This window comes from Falco peregrinus, chromosome 5 (genome assembly GCF_023634155.1).
Source record: "Falco peregrinus isolate bFalPer1 chromosome 5, bFalPer1.pri, whole genome shotgun sequence".
Taxonomy (NCBI): Eukaryota; Metazoa; Chordata; class Aves; order Falconiformes; family Falconidae; genus Falco; species Falco peregrinus.
Genome location: NC_073725.1, coordinates 44,020,635 through 44,042,414, shown reverse-complemented (window position 1 = coordinate 44,042,414; position 21,780 = coordinate 44,020,635). Strand labels below are relative to the sequence as shown.

The 21,780-nt window shown below is 38.2% G+C and overlaps 1 protein-coding gene across 2 annotated transcripts in view; it reads left to right on the top strand.

Moving 5' to 3' along the window:
* Positions 1-21,780, top strand: part of NEBL (nebulette) — a 269,776-nt gene that overhangs the window by 186,420 nt on the left and 61,576 nt on the right. Inside the window, exons 5-9 of one of the 2 annotated variants that reach the window (XM_055805485.1) lie at positions 2,475-2,585; positions 10,323-10,424; positions 11,902-12,003; positions 18,822-18,929; positions 20,477-20,581. The exons of the other annotated variant lie outside the window; for it this stretch is intronic. Of the exons in view, the coding sequence (XP_055661460.1) occupies positions 2,475-2,585; positions 10,323-10,424; positions 11,902-12,003; positions 18,822-18,929; positions 20,477-20,581 (528 nt within the window). The remainder of the gene's footprint in view (positions 1-2,474; positions 2,586-10,322; positions 10,425-11,901; positions 12,004-18,821; positions 18,930-20,476; positions 20,582-21,780) is intronic. 2 annotated transcript variants of the gene reach the window in all.

The following is a 21,780-nucleotide window of genomic DNA, read 5'->3' as shown; positions in this document are numbered from 1 at the left end:
TCCATCGGATAATCTAATTCTCTATCTAGAGATTAAAATGGCATTTTCTGTGTTCTTTAACATTTCCTCCTACAAATCCTACATGGTGGTTTTTATGTTTAGAGCTCAGCTTACTGACTATAAAGGGAAATACAAAAAATAAATATTTAATAGTGTTTAAAGTATTCCAAAACAGAGGGTCATTCAGAGTTAAGTTAAAAGAGTGCAAAGCCTTCCTCAATGCAGCTTCCCAGTGACATGCTGTTGTAGAAGAGAGATAAGAAAAATAAAAAATGAGTACTTACAAATTAGTTCAATCTGAAGTCATACCTACTTAAATAATTGCCTTGTATTTCTCAAGTTAATAAATGGTGCCACTGCAGAGTAGAGGTTACATCAGTGACCTGTAATACTTGATCTCCCTCTAGAGTAGTTTCATATGTAGATTTGATAAAGAAAATTAAGTTCAGTTAAAATGTGAAAATCGACCTGAAATGGGAAATAAATGTACATGTGCTAACATGTAAAATAATGGTTCTAAGAATATTCATGAAATAATCCTCATAAACATTTTTCCGTGCTTCCTTGGGACTGATTTAAAGATCTGGGAACAGTTCTGCACTAGACTGTCCAAAACTAAAGGAGACAGCTATTGAACTTCTCCTAGCTTGTGATTGCTTCAGGGTTACTTAAGTCAATTAATAACAATAATGTGAAAAGATAGGAAGAACACAGCTGTCAAATAGCAAGTCAAATATTCCTACATTAAGCTAAAGTAACAGTCATCTTTTCCCAAGATAGTAGACACTCAGTTGTAATTTCTGTTAGTTTTCTTGCTCTGGGTGTTTATGTGCTATTGTGTTTTGCTGTCTTGGTTACGTAGCTCATTCACCAAGAGAAGAATATAGATGTTGAACCAGCAAAGTGGGAATGTAATAAAATACATATAAATCAGTAGATTTTGGAAGTAACTGTACGAGTCTGCTTTTCAGAATGGTGGTAAGTGGGGAACATCTTTAAAGTGACAATGTGAAGCAGGAGAAGTAGCAAAACAGTTTTTGTGGCATATGTTTATATAATAATCATACTTTTGCAGGAGATCATTTGTTAGTGATGCTTCAGTCTTGTTAAAGACTATTTGCTTTTCCAGTTGCAAGACATAATCAGTATAGGGTTATAGACATTTTGTTGTTTCAATTTGCGTTTGTTTCCCCGGAGGCCTGATCATGTTGGATTTACACTGTATAAGGAGATGACACATTTTAAGTTTCCTAATTTGATACTTTCATTCATGTAGTAGCAGTGAAACACCCCCCATCCCCCACCCCACCACCCCGCACCCCCATTTTTTTGGTCTTAATCTCTCAGCCTATATATCATTTTTTAATATGATAGAGCCAGGGCAGATACTAATGTATTGCCTCGGACACTGTGATCTGTGACTCAGATGCAATCTTGCTAAACACAAACACATACAACATTTTCTCACAGTTCTAGTATCCTGTCCTAAAAAAGTCCAGATCGCCATAGTTGAGAGTTCCCATCTACAAACTTTCACAGTGTTCTTTTATTGCTGTCTAGGGGTTAAGTTTCAAATCCTTCTCCTCCTGATCAGCTTTCAGTCTTGTTTAGTGTTTGCTGTTTTCTTGGGGATTATTTTAATGCTTGCTCCTGAGAGCTGTTAGAAAATGAATTTTCTTGATGCTTGCTGCCTCTTCAGGCATCAAAACCTGGTGATTTTTCTTAATGTAAGCCTAAAAGCTTCTGACAAGGATAAGTGCAAGATCAGCTTTTCAAGAGTTCTAGTATGTGAATGTCTGTATATGTAAGTATAACACAGTACACTGAAAGCTGGATGAATGCCCAACATTGAGCTCAGTTTCTATTATAAAAATAAATTTGTTTATAAACTCACAATCCAGGTCCATTTTCATTTACCATGATGACTATTGAATGTAAATATTATTTTTCTTTGTGAACCTTGGGGACTAGTAAAAATGTGTGTTGTGCTAATAATTTCCTAACAGTGGAAGAAATAGATGTTTGGGCTATGAGTATTTCATACCTGTTTATTTATGAGGAATGCACAAAATCTTTTTTTCCCCCTGAAAGCAGGGGAAAAAAAGAAAACTGGAATAGTTAATTAGCTGATAGATCCAAGTGTTTCAAGTAAAAAAAGCTTTTGCTTATGCTTTTCCTTGGGCTGTCTTCTTACCTTGTTAATTTTCTATTTCTGTATGTTTCTTTTTCTTCCCCCTCTCTACCCATAACTCTGTTGGAATAACATATGCAGAGAAATCTCTCTGCTGACTGTGCCTCATATGTCTCTGTTTTGGGTGGAAGCTGCTCTCATTTCAAGGCTCTGGTTCCACTAAGGAGCTTAATTACTACATTTCTTCTTGAATACCGGCACACTATGACACTAGGTTTAACCCAGCTCATATTATTACACCTACTCTGCTGGGGTCACAAAAGTGTAATGTTACTCTTTTCAGGTTCTCTATAAACAAAAACATGATGCTGAGAAAGGAACTTCAGATTATGCACATATGAAGGAGCCTCCAGATATTAAGCATGCCATGGAAGTTAGTAAATACCAGAGTGATGTAAGTACTCCTCCATCTGAAATGAGTTTGCTTGTTTTGGGTAGATGCATCTAACAGCTAACTGAAATGAATTGGGCATGGAGTATTTTCATATTTGATTAGTTGGTATTTTTTTTACATTATTTGCCCTGAACTAATTTGGGACATGAATGGTATGTGACTTTTATTCTAAACTGCAGTGGAAAGCACTTGTTATTGTTTGTTAGTAGTAAGTGTTTTTAAGTGCTATCACTTTAAAAGAAAATTACAAACACAGGTTCTCTGATTCATGTGTACCTATTTGTACTTCAAAGGTATATAAAGCTCTTTGTTTACATGAGCACCAGCGTGGTTTCAGTGTCTTACACTGTCAACAGTTGGACAGTTCTTCAGGGTTCTGTATAGTGGAGAGAAGGGGGCTGTTTCTGCCCTGCTCTTGCACGCTTTTATGCATGTGAATAACTTTGATCCTGTCTCGTGAATACATATCAAATGAGTTTCAAAGAACAGTTTATGACTTACCTTACAGAATCTGGGCCATAGAGTTCAGTTCAATACCTGGCACTAGTTTATACCATTGACCAAAGTATTTGTGTAGTTTTACTTAAAATAATTTACAAGTAATTTAGAGCATTTAGCAATATTTTAAAAGTTGGTTGCTTTTTTTTCCTTTTTTTTTCTTTTTTTTTTTTTTTACAGCTGTTAACTTCTTTAAGTTATTTAGGTTTTCACAATGTAAAAGCCTAGTAACAGTATGTACATTTTTTCTTAGTATCAAGTCAGATTTTACTTCATGGTTAAGGTACCTTATACTAGCTCAGTGGACTACTGCTGGGGGAGAAATGCTACCAAGATTAGTGTCTTGAATGATAGAAACACAGCTTTGAAGAAAAATTTAGGTTTTGTAAAAACTTACTTATGAGAAAAGTAAATTTTAGGAAAAGATTAGCTAAAATAGTGGGGTCATTTTAAAGGTACACAAAACCAGTAAGAACAGCTGACATGTAAATACCTTTGAAGTTATGATCCATTTCCATTCTTCTTAGGTAACCAGGTTAAGTCAGGTAGGTATGTGATTTTGTAACTCTTGTTTCTCAGATAAATGGGATATTTTTTTGCTGTTATCAGTGTAGAAAATTAAGCTTGGGTGTTCATTTTGAATTATCTTAAATTCACGGTATCCTCCCTCCTGTCAGTGTAACAAACTCTCTTAGGTTGTGTAGGCTGAAAACTAAATGTCAATGTTAGATGTATGTCCGTGTGTGCAGAATCTTGACAGCTGGCCGCTGATTAAAAGGCTGCTGGAAAACTTCAGGGAAGCATTATGTTTGAAGAATAACTTTTTCTTCTGCTGGGAAATACCTGCGTTGGAACTCCCAGCAGTAATTTGCAACCAGCCTTGATTACAGAATTCCCTCTTCCTGTCAAACTCCGGCTGTCTCTGCTGTTGGAAGCATCAGGATGTCAGATTGACAGAGCGTAGGAGCTGGGAACATGAACTTCTCTCCCTATAAGCAAGAGCTTTGCCTAGCAGTAGGAATGATGGTGGACTACTAGAGAAGGAAATAATGCTGGGAAGAGAGATGGGAATCCCTCTCAGAGAATGTGGTGGGACCAGGAGGTATATAAGACGAGTTTTTAGATCAAATTCATCATGGCCTGAGGATTAGTGTGCTAGTGCAAAAAGCATTCCCCTTCTACAGCTGTAGATCACCTGCTAACAGAATTAAAGAGAGCAGGGTACAGATGTAAGAGTAAGTGAAATTCAGTTGTTTCATCTTCTGTCACCCTTAAAGCAAGCAAATAAGGGCAATGATGGCAAACGTAGAAGGGAAGGATGTTTTGATAAATGAGAACTTTTAACAGCACGCTAAAAATAATGAAAAAATATGAAGGAAATTATTTTCAGCCTGAGCAAACTTCAAAGAAATCAAACACACCCTCAGTATTCAACATAAAACTCTATAATCAGTTAGTTTCATCTGTTCAAGAACAGATTCTTTCTGGTTGCTCATGGGGAGCTGCAGTGCAATGGGGATATGTCTTTATCACACATAAAGGAACAAGTTATGGAAGTCCAATTATTGTTCAGTGGAGTTGCACAGCTCCTGCAGATAATTGTTTGGGCACTGTGGTGAATTGCTGTGGATTTCTTGTTTTGTAAGTACAGGTTTAATTAAGAGCCATATGAGTTTTCATCTTTGAGTCAAAGTGTGGAATAGCAGGCATCCCAAATGTGGAGTGTTTGTCTTTCCAAACTATTTCAGGCTATGTAGCTGTGTAGAGTCACAGCTTTGAAAGTGCAGGGGAAAAGGAAGGAAACTAGGGGGAACAGGACAAAGCTCTTTTATCCACCACTCAGTACAGTATACCTGTGGGAGCAGAATGCGTGTTTACCTACAATGCTCTGCCAACTCAATTCAACCTTTACATGCAGGGTTTGCATCTAATAGGATTAGGATGTGTTTAAGACTATTTACTCAGCCTTAAAATAAGGCTGACATTTATACTCAACTCTGAAATGTGCAATTTCCTTTAAAAATTAAGTCTGTATTCAACTTACAATACATTTGTGCTGACATTTTGAAACTGTCATGTGCTGTAGGCCTTCACGCCACTTTGAATATCATTAACATGCTCTATGAGCGTGGGCTGAAGCTGTGTAATAGCGAAATACTGTAAAATCTCCTGAAAAATGTGATCATGTATAAGAAAAACATTCTTCTCTTCTTCATACTTAGAAGAAAATTGCTCTCAAAGGAACAGCAGAGACTTTTTAATGATAGGGATATTACTTGAAAAATAATTAAAATACTACATAATACTTGAACAAAAGCGTGTTTATCCAAACCAGAGTACTTTTCCCTACAAATTGTGTTTCATTTTTTGTGAAGTGAATGTTAATGATGTGACTTTGGCATACAAAACCATTTGGAGAAAAATGAAGTAGGGACCATCGGCCTACTTCATGCCTGTGGCTGGCTGGTATCATTTAGCTCATCTGGAAGTTTCCAAACTCAGGACCAAATCTAGGTTGTGGCCCTTAGAAAACCATCAGGTCACAAAATAGTGGTTCACCTTATGTGTAGCTGAGGGTCACACGGATGGAAGTAATTATTAGAACAGTGAAATGACATGACAATGAAGTTTCTAAAGCAAAGAAAACACTTGTTGTATTGTGCCTCAGTAGAAGTGCACGTAGCATTTGATGAAGTTACTCAAAGCTGTGGATCACAGTTTTGCCTGTTCTGTGACCTGGTCCATCACTGCGCATAATGAATAGCAAAACAATGTTACATATTTGTACAGCAATTTATATGTCCTACTTGTTTAAAATTACTGATTCTTCTCATAGCATCATATTGTATGAAATAAAGAAGTGGTGTTCTGATTTTACAAATCGGACAACTACAATAGACTCATCTGTGGACATTCAAAAGGCAGTTTTCAGATTGGAGGTTGGAGCCCTGATATCTTTTCTCTTACGCTTATGTACAGAACAGTGCTGCTTTTGAATTGTTAGTTGACAGTTGGGCAAACACTTGATGTCTATGTATGCTTTTTGCAGTCCATATGATGTCAGTAGTTGTAATTTATTGTGTTTCACTGAACATTTAAATTTGCGTATTGAAGAAGTCTGTATTGTCTTAGACATAAGCTTTTTTTTAATGTTCAGGATATTGTGCAGTCACAATCCACGCACAAAAAATTCACATTCTTTCTGATAAATGAGATCAGCAGATTTTGAACTTGATGTGCTTAAACACCATCGAAAACATACTAAAACATCAATGTTTGTTTTGATGCAGATCATGTTAAATTCAAGCTTCTCCTGGCTTTCTGTTCAGCATCTGCATTAGAAAAATCACCTTTCACTGACTTAACTTTCTGCTGACAGCGGTTGTCAACAGCAGGTCCCCCTGGACCACTTCCAACTGGTGCTGAAAATGATGTGTTTACTCCTGATGTAATTGGGACCAATCAATTTTCAAGCCCATTACTGGAAAGGATGACTGCATCAATCTGTAACGGGCCAGAAATGTGTTTGTCTCTTCTACATGAGCTGGGAAACAGTTTTCAACACCATTTGAGTGGGCATCAGAAAAGCTGTTGCCGATGGTGATTGTCACCAGTTAGTCGTTTTCTTAGTGTTGATGGACCCCAAAGTGCAGATGAGAAAAGGGGGCAGAGACACAGCTGACAGGCCATTAGTTAGTGGACTTGCAGCTCTTAGAAAATACTGTGTAGGGATGAACAGCAAGAAACAAATTCCCTTGCAGATAGGTGTGCCCAGCTCCTTGCTGACTTCTGTGTGTGCATCTCAAGAGGGCAAAATGTGTTCACAGCTGCTTGTGCATATTTTCATAATTTATTGCCTACAGCTTGGAATAGTTTTGGAATTGGAACAGGGGAGAAGACAAAAAAATGCAGGAAAGGTCTCAGTCCTTTAAAAATAGGTGTACTTGGGTCATCATGTAGTGTAAGTTTCTGTTTGTTGATTGACAACCTGTTTTACAGCATTGTTAGAAATCTGTTTACCTTGCAGCATTGTTGTGCATTCCAACGCACTGGCACCATCACGAAAGGTGAAGCACTTCAGGAATCTCAGCTGGAATAAATAGACCATGTTTATCCTCAGTGGACCTTATGCCTTTTTATAAGAGCTGGAGGTTTGGCCCTATTTAAAATCAGTCTAGTAATTATACGGAAGCCCTGAATATTTTCCAAGCTTTGTGAAAACTAGTGGCAGTTCAGAGTATGTAAGATTATCGTTCTTTTTAAAAAAATATTCAACAATGTAATCACTCTATTGTAATTTCAGATTGGGGTAGAAAACCATATTAAATTTAGTTGGTATTGTAATTAACTATCTGAAACTTCAAAACTGGAGTTGGTACAGTTTTTTTTCTGTTTTTGTCCCTGCTGCTTTCTCGCTTGCATTTCCCACTGGTTTGCTGTAATTCTCCATTTAGGTCTTTCACTGCTGCTCCTAAGTTGTCAGTTATCTTGGTTACTTTTTCCTATGCAAAGGCCAGTTTGAGCAGATGTTTCGTAGACCTGTGGTCCTCATAAAGAGAGGAAATTCTTGAGCATTTGGTGATTTTTTTGGTAGAGCCTGAGCAACCCTTTCAAGTGAAGACTGAGTAAGGGCATTGTGTAGTGCTTGGAGATTCCAGTCAGGGTTTGAGCCTCTTGGTAAGGGGCTGAACTAACTCAGGATAAAAGGTGGGCCCTTCCCTGGGTGCTTCTGATGTTTCCTTTCTTTTGTTGCTTGACCAGGCTTTATTTTCTCTTCTCCTCTCTTGTAGGCTTCTCCACTTTCCATCTTCTTGGTGCGCATTGGGTGCACACACCGAGCTGGTTGCTTTGCCCTGTCTACATCTGTTCCCCTGCTCTCGGAATAGCTCTGGTTTTACTGTTCTAACAGAGGACTATAAAAAAAAAAAATCACTGGATGGAACAGAATAGCAGCTGTGTAATAGAGGCCAGCACACTGTCCCAATGGGAAGGGGTCAGCATCCAGGGATTGAGGTTATTCAGGAAATGGGAAACATATTTTTTCTTTCTTTGGCCTACCTCTGACAAACTACTGTTCTGCTGCATAACATTTTTATTCTCACTGGAGTATGACAAGCTGCAGAATGGAGCAAATATATATTGCAGACATTTGTAAAATGCTAGATGACTTTCCCTCAGACATAAGTAATAGGTATACTGGTTTAGGTGCAGGAAGAATAATAATTCACTCAGGGAAAGCTATAGCAATTGGCCTTGCATCTAATATAATTGGAAACGGTGAAATATAAAGGACTGTCACTGTCTTATCACCCCTCCCCCTTCCCCCCTGAAATTAACCACAATCCATTATTTCATGTACTATATGATCATGTCATTTGGGAGCAATAAGTGACCACATTTCCTCAACTTTATCACCACTATTCTTGATTCTCTGTTGTTAAATTCACTCCATTCCTAATTTCTATTTTGAGCACATATGCTGGCCTTTAATTTGCGATTTACATGGATGATAGGGTGCTATTCAGAAACCTGTTTCTGCTGCCTTTGTGGTTTTCACCTCACCTCATGTGGTCATTAGGATGAACAGCATATAATTAACTAAATTCATGTAAAGCCCTGAATTTCAAATGCTTGTCTGTACATCTAGTTTCTTAAAAAAAATAGAGGAAATATAAACCTAACCAAAACAAAACTTCCAGTGGTTTTAAACAAGCTGTAAGAATCAGTTTCTGTTTTCTTGATAGGTGATACTTGGAGCTGTATTAATCCAGCCTATTTATTTATTTATTTATTTATCTATCTATCTATTTATTTATTTATTTATGAGTGATTATACTTGTGTGTCACTCATTGTAGGTTAAAAATTATATGATCTATTTGTGGGCAAGCGGCCAACAGTGAAAGCCTGTTTAGCTTGTCTACTTATCTGAAGCCATATAGATGCAAAATTACTTTCCCATTGCCTGTAAAATACTTGCCAAAAAGTAAGATTTTTTTAAAAAATAATTTTATTTTTAGAATAACATTTCTAGAAATTATGTATTATCATTGAGTGCTGAGTTTGTTGAATTTATTGTGTTGTACCCAGAGTGAAACTCTACATAGGAAATAAGAACTAGATGTGGAGGTTATAAGTGAAGCTTCAAGCTGAGGACTTTCTTGATGGTGAAATATTACCTTGAGAGGTTGATTAATGGTGTTAAATAACAGAAGAAAATCTAAAAGACTGCCCAGTGAAGCAGGACTTATTCTCATACCATTTCCTGTAGATTTCATTTTATGTTCTCTAACTTTTGCCTGAAATTCCAATTTGTCAGACACTTTTGAATACTAGGGATGATTTTCTTAATCATTCAGAATAATTCAGTAAGACAGCTCTTGGAAATTGGCTTAGATTGGCACATGTGCTACAGCAAGGGAGAGGAAAAAGTCTACAGACCCTGAAGAGGGAGAAGAAGAGTCACTTGTGGTCTCAGAGCTCCGTCACGTACCTGAGGTCTATGCTGTTCCTGCAATTGTTTTGCTAAATGGAGAACATTTGGACTCTCTTACCTGTGGTTTAGCCTTCTGGCCGAAGTTTTCTGAGCCCATTCATTATAGTAGTGGCTTTGTACAAACAGGAAGATTCAGTCTCGTACTTCATGTGCTGGAACACTCAGCCTTCTTGTTCCCATGATTGTGTAAAGGGGCAGATAAGTGGAGTTGTGGGGAGTGGGGGATGTTGAGGTGGAGTTGTGTCATTGAATTACATATCAGCTGCACAGCTGCCTGTTACTGAGAAAGATGGTCACTGTGGTAGAATTACAGTTTCTGTTTGGTGTAGCTGCAATCTGCTAGGCTGCGGTGCTCATGATATCATAGGGGGTTAGTTTATATTAGAAAAGGGCACGGCATAGAAAAAATTCTGTACTCTTAGAAGTCCTCTGAAATTTAATGATAAAACCTAATATTTAGGTCTTTGCAGTGCTTTCATATTCTGCTACGCTTCTAACCAAAACCATTTTTCATTTTAATATTGTATTTTATGCTTCTGAATGTCTTCCTTATCCTGTTAACCTATGTGTGGGTCTTGCTAAATAATCCCTGTCAAGCTGGACTGTGTTGGAATAAATGAGGCAGAGTTCTATTGGATTTGATGGCTGAGTTGATAGGTCATTCAAAGCTTATTTATAAACTTCAGATGCTTTTGATTGTTTATTTTAAACAAAACTGTTGTGGTTTTTTTTTTTTTTTTGACAGGTATCCTATAAGAAGGATGTCCAAGATACTCATAGATACACTGAAGTGCTGAACAGGCCAGACATAAAGATAGCAACCGAGATAACAAAGATAATAAGTGATGTATGTTTTCCTGTTACTTTATTTGTATTTTTTAGACTTTATTCCAATTTCAGTCCAATTATTTAGAATGCTGCTGAAATTCTCAAATGTTATGAGCAGGAAACCTGCAACCCCAAATCTGGTATGGCCTTTACAATTACTGGTCATTGATCTAAAGACATTAAACTTACTAAAGTTAGTTTTGTTTCATCTTTAGTCATGATAAACATTCTCATAATAAATCATATGCTTGTATGCTGTAGTGCATGTCAGAAGACATACCAAGCCTTTTTTCATCTCAGTACAAGAGAAGCTTGCATCCCAGGACTCCCCTTCTTCCTTCCATCTTGGCTGGCAGTGACAGGGAAATGCAATTCCCCGCTGTCCTTCTGCGAGCTGTGCAAACACACTGCTGCTTGCATGGGGGCTCTCCTCCCTGAACTCCCCTCTCAAATTCTTTGCCCTCCCACCGTGACATCTGCTAATGGATAGGTCAAGGAGCAGTTTGAGAAGCAGCAGCGTGTGATGCAGTTTAATATTTTATTGTAGACAATTCAAACAATATATATATTGAAAGTCCTGAGCCAAGATTTTAAGTAACTGCTGATAGTTTAATGTGGGACTGACTAGGCACCTATGGGGAAACAGTTTTAAGAGATCTGAGATTCACCTTTTAAATATTCAGGATTTTCTGAAAACCGAGAACTTCTACTAAGTCTGATGTTCAACACCCACATTTACTCATTGCTGTTCTAGCCTCCTTCGAGTTAGAGCGGCTTTGGGACTTCGATTTCTCTCAGTCTGTTGTTATGATGTGTTCGTGCTGATTCACAGTGCCTGACTAATGCAAGATGCCTATTTTAGGCAATGGGTAATTTTGTTAGTGATACTGCAGAGCACCCATTGTGAATTTGTCCGTGCTGTTTTCTAATGCATTGTGGGGAAAAAATGCAGCAATTTGCATGGGAGCCAATTCAGCTGGAAAGATCATGTTAACATCGACCTTGCAGGGCTAATTCTGCTCTGTTACACCAATGCAACCTCACTGCCATCCGGCAAGATTGCAGTGGTAAAACCGAGAGTGGAATTTGACCTTAAGTTTCAAAAAAGCTGCCCCTCAGCCTAGTTTTGTTTCAAGACTATTTTCAGCTGCTACAAATATTATTGTGTAAACTGCATACCCTGTCATAAGAAATGCTGAGCCACTGTAACTCATTCTGCCCTGATTGGGAGAACAATATTCCTTAATAGCTTAAGCTATGCATTTGGTTAAAGTTGAATTTTGTGAATGCTGTGCATTGTGTTCTACAATAATGAAATACCACGTTGTTAAGGAGCTGAAGCCTGAGAAGGGCTTTTTTTTTTTTTGGAGCTGATTAGAACAGTGGTGTCAATGCAGATCACTAAATGAGACTTTCCTACTAGCTTTAATGCTTATGTTTCTCTTGATAAAACAGAAGCAAATAATTTAATAGTGATTCATATTAATTTTTTAAAGGCTGAGTACAAGAAGGGAAGGGGAGAGATGAATAAGGAACCTGCTGTACTTGGAAGACCAGATTTTGAACATGCTAAAGGAGTTTCAAAACTCTTAAGCCAAGTAAGATTATCTGTCATTTTACAATGTCTTCATTCAGATATCTCATTCCTAGTAATGCAAGAAAATATTTAGATTTTTAGATGATTATCTCTAATTGCATGAAGATTATGTTCTCAAACTTTTCATATATTATGGCATTGACTGGTAAATTTAAGATTCTTAGGAAACAATATACATTTTTATGCAAAAATGTAATTAACTTTGACTGGTACAACTCATCTCTTATGGAGATGTTGTATATTTATACAGATTATCTAGTATTTCTGAAATATTAACTGTATGTAATTCAGAGGCAAATTTTGCTACTCATTCAGTTTGAGTGGAACCTTACCCTGTGATTAATCCCACAGAAGTAACTGGGGTCTTTTGTGTAACTGCTTGCTAATGAGATCTGAATTTGGCCTGACATGTAAACCGCCCGCCTTCCCTCCCCCTGAAACTGAACCTTTTCTGTACTACTTTCTGTTATATATTAACCTCAAGGAAAAAGAAGAAAAGAAAAGAGAGATTACTTTAGTCCATAACTAAAATAAAAACTGGAAACACAAATATTCCCACTTTTCCTCTTATGAGTCTTCTACTTATAAGACTACTACAGATCAGCCTGACATTATGAGAAGGGATTTTTGACTGCTGATCTGTTTGTTGTTTTTGTTCATTTGTTTGTTTTTAGTTTGGTGGTGGGGTTTTTTTGTTTGTTTTGGTTCAGTGTTTTTTTTCTTGTTTTCTGGAATAGTTCTTTAACAGTGCCTTGCATAATCCTTGCTAGTAATCCTGTCAGGCTACACATAGAGCTTTTGTAAACCCAGAACGAGTTCTGCCCTCCTGTAGGAGGGAGAGCATCCTTTGATTGGAGAAGGCCATGTCAGCCTTCCTGGAACTGGGAAAAAACCCCAAATGTAGTAGTGTATACACTGGAACAATCTGAAAGTCGATGTTGTGTAACAAATACTTGTGATTTGACTAGACAGTAAACATCTTCCCTAGAACTAGCATAAAATGAGAAGTGTCAGAGAATAAGCTGCAAAACAGTGCAGTGTCTGTTTGCAAGAGGTTGAGCTCCTTTTGCTATCACCAAACATTGTCCTTAGATGTCTGCTACTTGATTACCATTTTCACACTGGATCATCATCAATTTTGAAGCATTAATACTGCAAAAATGGAAAAAGAAGAAAATACATGAAGATTTATTGCTTTGTTGATGACATGTTCAGAATCAAAATGTGTGTTTTCCAAATCTCTTTCATCCATTTTGTAATGGCAAGAGATGCTAAGAGTTTCTTTTGTGTATAGCATTGTGCAGGCTTAGAAGTCAACCTGTGCTTTCTAGGAAGACCCAGTGCGATGCTGCTTAGACCTGGGTGTCACTTACAGGAAAGAGAGCTGTCTGTCATTTAGCAAACACCTTTAGTGGCTTTTAAAACGGTTTGTATCTAAATTCAGTGTGTGGTATCCTTTATTTCTACTCAGTGGCTGTCTACACACTCCTTTCTTTGTATCCTATTTTAGAATCTAGTGGGTTTGCAGCTGCCTGTCACTGCAAATGGGACTAAAGCGCATCCCTTTCAAATAGTCCTCTCCATCTCACCAAGCCTGGTACACTTGAGGTTATGGGCCAACAATTGCAACAATCAAAAAATACCAGCTGGATCGTGGGGTCCTGCAGGCTGATGCTGAGCCAGCTGCATCAGAAGCTTCATCGATGCACTTTTCATCTCATTTTTGTTAGATGTGCTTTTTCTCTTGGACAATGCGTGCTGCATCTGCAAAAGCTTTATAGTAGAGTCTCTTCACTGCCAGGGACTGGGATGGCAGTAGTTCTAGTTGAGAAACCTGCAGAAGAGAACATTTGGTGTGCAAGAGAGTCCAAGTAGTGCAGAACGTGTGGCAGGAAGAGAGGAGCAGTTGACAAAATGTAGTTTGCTTACAGCTTATTTGTAAAGGAGATTCTTACTGAACCTTGGTGGCCCAAACTCTGCAGCCACTGGGCCTGGATCCAGCGTTTTGGGATCTTTCCTTCTCTTGTCCTCTCCTCAGTCTTCTACACTGTTGTGGCTACTTGCAGTGTGCGTGATGGGGAACATACTTTTAGAAAGGGAAGCAGTGCTTCAGCCCGCTACTCTGCTGCCAGCCATCTGCATACAGCAGCATGGCAGCATGGAGGCTATAAATACCAAGCTGCTTTCAGCAGTGGGGAGCTGCACTCAGCAATTCCCCACCTCCTCTGAAGGAAGGGCAGTGACCATGAGTTGTCTAATGTTTTTATATATTATTTGAATCATTATAACACTTGGACACACTGATCGTAAATCAAGAGCACAGAAAAATGAAGATGACCCCTGTGTCCAAAGAGCAGCGTGGTGGGGCAGGATGAGGATTGCACCTGTGCTGTAGGGGAGGAAGAGCCCTAAATATGGGTCAGTCACGTCAGTCCTCTTCATGCAAAGATCATGAAGCAGGCTTATAACAATTACAAGATTTTAAAAATAGTAAAGTTAATGATCTCTTTATTGTCTCCAGACTTTCTGGCTTTTAGGGTTTCCATTTGTTTCTCAGCAAATGGGAGCATTATGAACTTTTTGTGCTGAAAGTTGATAATCTCCCTTTATAGCATGAATCTGTAAGCTGCAACATGCAGAGAAATACTAGTTATTTGACCCTCACAGTAAATTTGCAAAGTTGACAATTCTGATGGATGTAATGGGAAGAGAAGATGATAACATGTTTTAATGTGGTGCATATGGGTAGGTAATTTAGAGAGTATAGAGAACAGGAGCAAGAAGAGGTCAGGCAGTGTGGGTGTAACGAAGGGAGAAAGCAATCAAGGCAAGCAGGAAGGCAAACAAAGCGAAGAAAATAGTGTTAATGTTTGACTGGCACTCAAGGCTCTACAAAATCAGTGTACCCCCCCCTTCTTTTTTTTTTTTTTCTCTCCTTTTTTCTTTAACAAAGCTTTTGACAACAGCAGCAGCAAAAATAATAGCTCCCAGAACTAGTATATTTACCCACAGCACGCGGTAACCCCTTTCTGTTGGTTTTAAACCAAATTTTAAACAGAAACTGTGTTAGCCCTTGTGAAAACATGAAGCTTGTCAATTTGCTGAATGTACATTGTATAACTTGGGTTATTTTTTGTGTTTTTTATAAAAACAAGCTCTTGTTTATGTTTCCTAATGCATTTTATTAGGATTTTCAAGAGCTGCTGTTGTCCCTTATAGTGTTCAATAATTGGTTTTATCATGAATAATTTTGGATATTTGTATTTTGTACTGGATCTGGTGCTTATTGTTTCAGGGATAAAATTGTTAAAGGTAGAATGTTTTTCAAAACATACCTCATCTGAGATTATCAGTAACAACACAAAGAGCCTAGGATTTTCTCAGTGTTTCTTTAAAGTCTGCTAGTGCTTTTAGCAACCAATATTTTAATTTAACTCTTTGTTTATGTTACATTTTCTTCAATATCTATGTATTCTGACAAGTTTTTACTTTTTTAAAAATATGTTTTCATATGGTCATGAGGAAATGCTTTAGCTGCAAATGTCTGCTTCATCTTGGTATCCCAGTGGTTGAATGATTCAATTTTGGTAGTTTCTTTGTAAATCTGAACAGTGGGTGATGTCATCCACTTCTGAAACTGAACACTCCCTGTGTGAACAGCTTTGAACTACAGATTTGATTTAGGAATGTTGCTGCAAAGCTTCAAAAGACACTGCTCTGTCCAGCTGCAATTCTGACTTTTATAGGTTTTGTGCAAGGCCGATGAGAATTTTGTTTATCCAGGCCTTATTTAATTCCAGTTTGGTTTTTCAGGGATCTTGTTGTGTTAAAGCCTGCAAAGTCTGCTCGCTCTTCAGCAACAATTAGAGAACAACCTCCACACATTTCTTTTAGATTAACCCCACTACATACTCTAAAAAAACCAAACCCAAACAAGACTTCAACTAAGACAGTAAATAAGTACCCATTGTTTCAAACACTCATTAAAGTAAAGCTTTTGGTTAATGATGAAATTTGTAATTAAGCTTCCACTAACAACTGTCATTTCTACTCCCACTTTTTGTTTGCTCTTCCACTGTGCTATAGCATTGCTAAGACCTCCCCCCTTCAGATGTTTTAGAAATCATCGATGAAGTACTTCTCTTCCTTGTTTTTAATCACAACCCTTTCTCTTGGGCGTATTTTTCCCCTTTAAACTGCATTCATAACTTTCTCCTGTTTAAAAGAAGGATAAATACCATGTGTGTTACTTCACAGTGACTCATCCATGGGCTTGCTCTTCTCCTTTCTCCCTCTCCCACCCCACGCTTTCTTTCAAAAGGGAGAAAGAAACAGGAAAATACCGATAAAAGAGAAAGTGAATGCATGTGTAGCTTTCAATGCGACGAATCCCTTATGAGAAGTCAAAGTTAAATTACTGCTGGAAGTGCTCTTGAGATACTGCTGGGGCCATCTGATATTACTGTGCAGCCTGCGTTTTGCCCCAGAGCGATGTGCGCGGTGGTGTTGGGGAGGACAGCAAAGGCAATAAGCAGAGCAGCCAGACAAGGCAGCAGGGCCTAGGGGTACCGAGACATCGCTCACCACAGCAGGAACATTTACAGTCGGATTGGTGGGAGGGCTCCTTAAATTTGGGACCTTCCTGCACATTGGCATCGGGACACATTAGCCCTGTGAAGACTGGGTTCACTGGCTCCCCCTCTTCCCTTCAGTAGCAGTCATGTGAAGTGAAGTGACACTAATGAGGATGGAGTGCTGGAATCTCTAGATTGAAATGTATGGCTAAAAAAATCTTCTTCAAGATGGCATGAAATGGCTGCAGCTGGAAGATGGCAAGCCAGTTGTGAGGAAAGGTCGCTTTGGCACTGATGCTTTCACTCTTAACAAGAATATCAAGGACCGTGTTGTGCATTTGGTCTGTGTGCACAGTTTGTGGTCATTTGTTGGTGAGGCAGAAGACAGCCTGCAATAGCTGGATGTTTAAACTCTTGTGCACGATGTTGCTGTGATGTGAGCTGACGCCCAAGGCATACAAGACGATTTTTCTCACCATGCTGACTTGATCCCTGGGTTTGGAGGCTTTTTTAATCACATATTCCAGCACTGCCTGATTTTTATTAGAAAGCAAGTTTTGGATATACCTTTTAAAAGAGAAAATTCTCTGATTTATTCCTTCACTAGTTGTACAGAATGTGGATTTGCCTTTGACAAAAGCAGTGTCTTTGTATTCAGATACATGCTTTTGCACTTGATCCAAAGCCAAGGCAAATATCAAACAATATGAACCAGATGAATCTACCAGAAGGCAGTAGAGTTTTCTTTTCTAGAGTTAGTGTGATAGATTATGAAGTTCATCATGTGTTCAGATGAAGTTTCTCTTTAAAAGTAACAATGTTTTAGAATTTATTTCCTGTGAAAAATCAATGTAAGTGCTGGAATCATAACATAGTTCTTGAACATAGATGGTTAGTTTCTGTTTAGGTGGCTTAGTTTTAGTTTCTTGTTATCCTGATTAATGAAATATTGGACATTGTGGCTAAACATAATGAGGTTGTGTAAGCTAAACCATGTTGAGAGTCTTTTGAGGCAAGGAAGAACTAAAAAAGAAAAGGAAAATTCTTCCCACAACTAAAGCTGAGAAAAAAACAATTTTTGAAGGAGATTGTTTGAGGTGGTTTAACCATTTTATCAGACATTCATGTGGGAATAATGAAAAAAAAGTAAGGAAAAAGCCACGTATTTATTTAACGCAGAGCATGGTAAATTATAATGGATGCTACATAGACTCAGATATCAGGTGTCTGACTAACAATCATGAAAGCAGCATAATTCAGGCTGAACTTTATTCTCCTCCATTATGCCCAGCTGTTGGAAAGAAGCAAGGCATGTGTGCAGTGTCTCCAGATGTTTGATGTACACGCATAACAAGGGGGGCAAAGGAGGGAGATTTACTGTTTGTTCGATACCGTATTTTCAGATTCTGTATTCGGTTCTTCAGCATCTTTTATGGAATTTTTGTGATTTATTTACTTTTAATGCCATTGCCTCAACATCAATGTATTGCTCATTTCTTCTTACATGTTATTGTTACCCCCTTTTTCTTTTGAACAAGAAGAAAAGAGAGTGAAAGTCATTTAATTATGCTTTCTAACACTGTAATGAGGTGGGCATTGTCCCCAGGAAGGGACTGTACTTCAGAGATTCCTCGGGGTCTCATGGGAAATTTCTGGCAGAATTAAAAATAGACCTGGGGGCTCTGGTGACAGCCTAGCACAGCGCGAGTGACATGTGGACATGGTGGTGGGAAGATGGGCGAGTGGGAAGTTTGATTCTGACTTCCCACTTTGAAGTGGCTGGAAAATTTGCAAGTGATTTATTTTAGAAGTTATACAATGTATTAATCATAGAAATTGTTTTTTTTGTTAAAAATACAGTTTTAATGTCAATTATGATGTGAATGTTTCTCAGTGAGTAGATTATTAGTTGCTAATCAAACAGTTTTGGTTTATTTGATTACTCAGGTGAGTCATATGGTTTTGTTTCTGTTTCCTTTTTATAAATCCTTTAGCACTAGTAATTTCATACAACAATCTTAAAATTATTATTTTTATTTTAGTAAAATGCTGATAAACAAAACTTACTTTGAAGCCAGCACAAGACAATCACGGGGTGGCTAAACTGAGCTTCTTTAAACATCTTCATTGTTTAAAGATTTATGGATAAGGCAGTTTCTCTTAATAAGCTCCTTTGTAGCGTGACTTCTCTGTGCCTTCTTTAAGTGCTACACGTTAATATTAGATATGTTTGTTCTGGTGGAAGGTGAAATACAAAGAGCAGTTCAGTAAGGAAATGAAGAACCACCGGTACAATCCTCTTGACAGTGCTTCCTTCAAGCAAGCACGGATTGCATCCACGTTGGCAAGTGATGTAAGTGAATTCGGTTTGTATTTTATGTGCATTTACATCCTGAAAAACCTAACATTTGTTCTCAAAAAGAATTTATTTTCCTACCTGAAGAATTACTTTGAGCAGCAGTATCTGCTATACAGTGTGTCTGTATAGCAGGTACTGCACATTACCTATTTCTTCCTCTGCTTCTGACAAAGACCTTCTCCAAGGGCCTGCAGAGTTTTTCATAACCATTTTGGATGAGATTCATCTCGCTTAAATTTCTGTGACAAAAGGTATGACTGCTCACTCTGAGCTATTGGCCTTGTACTCGGTCCCTTTGTATTCGGGAAAGAAATAAACAGCTCTAGTGGGCAGTTCTTCTGACCTGTTGTAGATGCCTGTCTTTAGAGGAACGAAGTGCTGGCATTTCTCCAGTGGCTGTAAAAAGAGGTTGCATGAACAACTCAGATTTGGATGTCTGTCTTTTAGACTTTGTTTTGCCAGTTGATCTTCTGAATGGTATTACAAAGTGCAGCAGTCACTAGATTCAGTAATGGGTGCCTGCTCCTGGAGCCAAGTTGGAGAAAACATGTATTGAGTGATAATGCTGTTGGGATGATGTATTTAACAGTGTGTCTAATGCTAAAAATGTGGGGTCTTCTTTAAGGCCATGATCCCAGGTAGTCAGGAGACAAGCCTTCTTTCTTTAGTCCAGCATTTCCCAAGTGTGGGGCACCACCCAATGGGAACAGGAGAGATTGGCTCTGGGAGAGGTCCAAGAGTGTATGTAATTGTTTCCAAAACCCAAATGCTTAGTAAAAAAATTCACTGAACTGCTTATTATTAAGAGATATGCAATTGAGCATTGTTGATTTGAAGTTTGCCTAAATCACGTGAAGAACACAATGCGTATTTGGAGGTAACTAAAGGTATTGGTTTAAAAGATTTGTCATCCAAGATAGGTAAGGTGGCTGGTTTTCTTCCTGTAAATATGGACATCCAGCTATGAGAAGTATGGAAAATCGTACTATAGCTGATAGGAAGTTATCTTCTACTACTTCATTAAGTGATTTTCTTTTGCCTTTGGTGACTATATTGCTTGTCTTTGCTGAAAGCAATCTGTATTAAATGAAATATCCAGGAGCACTTCCCTTGAACTATTTTATATACAACTTTTTTATTTAGACAGTGTAATTCTTGAGTCAAGAGGAAAAGAACAAGAATCAACAGTGTTTAAAATGAGTAAACTCACTCTTGATTTAAATTGTTGGGGTTGGGAGGGAGAAGAAAAAAAGAAAAAAATATTAATTCCTTTCTAGTCTGAAAAGTCATTCAAAGTGTGATTTTTGTTGTGTCTTTTTTGAGGAAAAGTTTGACTGGTTTCCATATACTTGCTTAGTAGAATGAATCCTTTATTTGTTCCTTTTCTTCCAAATAATAGTAAATGAGTACCATCTAGTGGCTGGTAGAGATTGTTCAGGCAAGCGCTTAGCGATTTCTGTTTCTGGACGGCCACACTGTAATACAAAGCTGTGAATTATTTTGTTAATCTTTATTGTACGTAACCTGAATTCTCTTTCCAGGTGAATTACAAGAAAGATTTGGAAAGCCTACACGAACCAACCTCTGATCTACCAAACCTGCTATATTTAAACCATGCTTTAAATATCAGCAAAATGCATAGTGATGTAAGTTGACTTTGTAAGAATGATCTGAAAAATATATGTAGTAAGGAATGTAGTATGTATAGTCATTGTAGAATACATACATTTTTAGTACTTGCTTCATGGTCTCATGTAGTAGATAGTAGTATTGTAACCACAGTAGTTGAGGGATGTAGTGAATTAAAAAGGGCTTTTAGGGTGAGAGGTTTCAGTTACTAGTACAACTAATACACTGGATAAGAATCACACAGACTTCTGGTACTTGAGCGTTTCTTCTTACATGTCTGAATCCTTGCCTGTTTATTCCTTTGGTCTGATACTGCTCTCCTTGCAACTCTCATTTTGCGTAAGACCTTACTGCTTTCATCTGCAAGTCTCTGTACAGAAGTGACCATTATGCTAGTTTAATATTTGGACTTCTGCCGTAAACAGCCTCCTGAGTGCTAGCTTCCCTTAGAGCTTCTCTGTCTAAACCATTTTCCCCCTCCTAAATGTCTGAGGCTTCCTACACTGGATCAGGTAACAGTCACACGCTGTTCTGCCATGTAACAAGTCATGCCCCTTGATGGGGCTGCCGGTCTGACGTAAGATGGCGATGGGGGCTGAAATAGAGAGGAAGAGATAGGAACCCTCTGGTGCCAGTGAAATGCTGAAGCTTCTCTCCTATTTCAAGAGCACCTATGCTACATATGCCAATACTGGTAGGTTGGGTAGCTGCATTTGTCGTTTTTTACTCCAGAAACCACGGAAGGGTCGCAGAACTGCTGTGGAAAGGTGTGAGTGGGTGGTGTTGGGAAGGAAGGTTGCTCACGGTTGGCAGCAGGTGAGTGCTTCACACACAAATGACTAGGAGCTGTAATGACTAGGAGTATACTGGGTAATCTTCTGAGTCAGTGCCTACTTGTGGAAGCTTATGTCTAAAATAATCAGAATAATCCCATCCTTTCCATCTGTACTTGATTTTTGTGGTGCTCTTTGGTGGTGTTTTTTTATCTGTCTCCGATATGTGAAGCTAACACTGATTATCCTCTTTTGTATGGGTAATAAATGACTTGATAGCTTTCAATCCCTGCATTCTACATGTGCATTTTTGCCTAATTCTAGTTGCCTTCGATGCAAGGTAAGATTGGCATTCTTCTTACTGATTAAACAAACACCCTCAGGATGAACTTCATCAATTTGTCATCTTATCTCCAATGAGACAGAAACTTGGACTTCCCCTT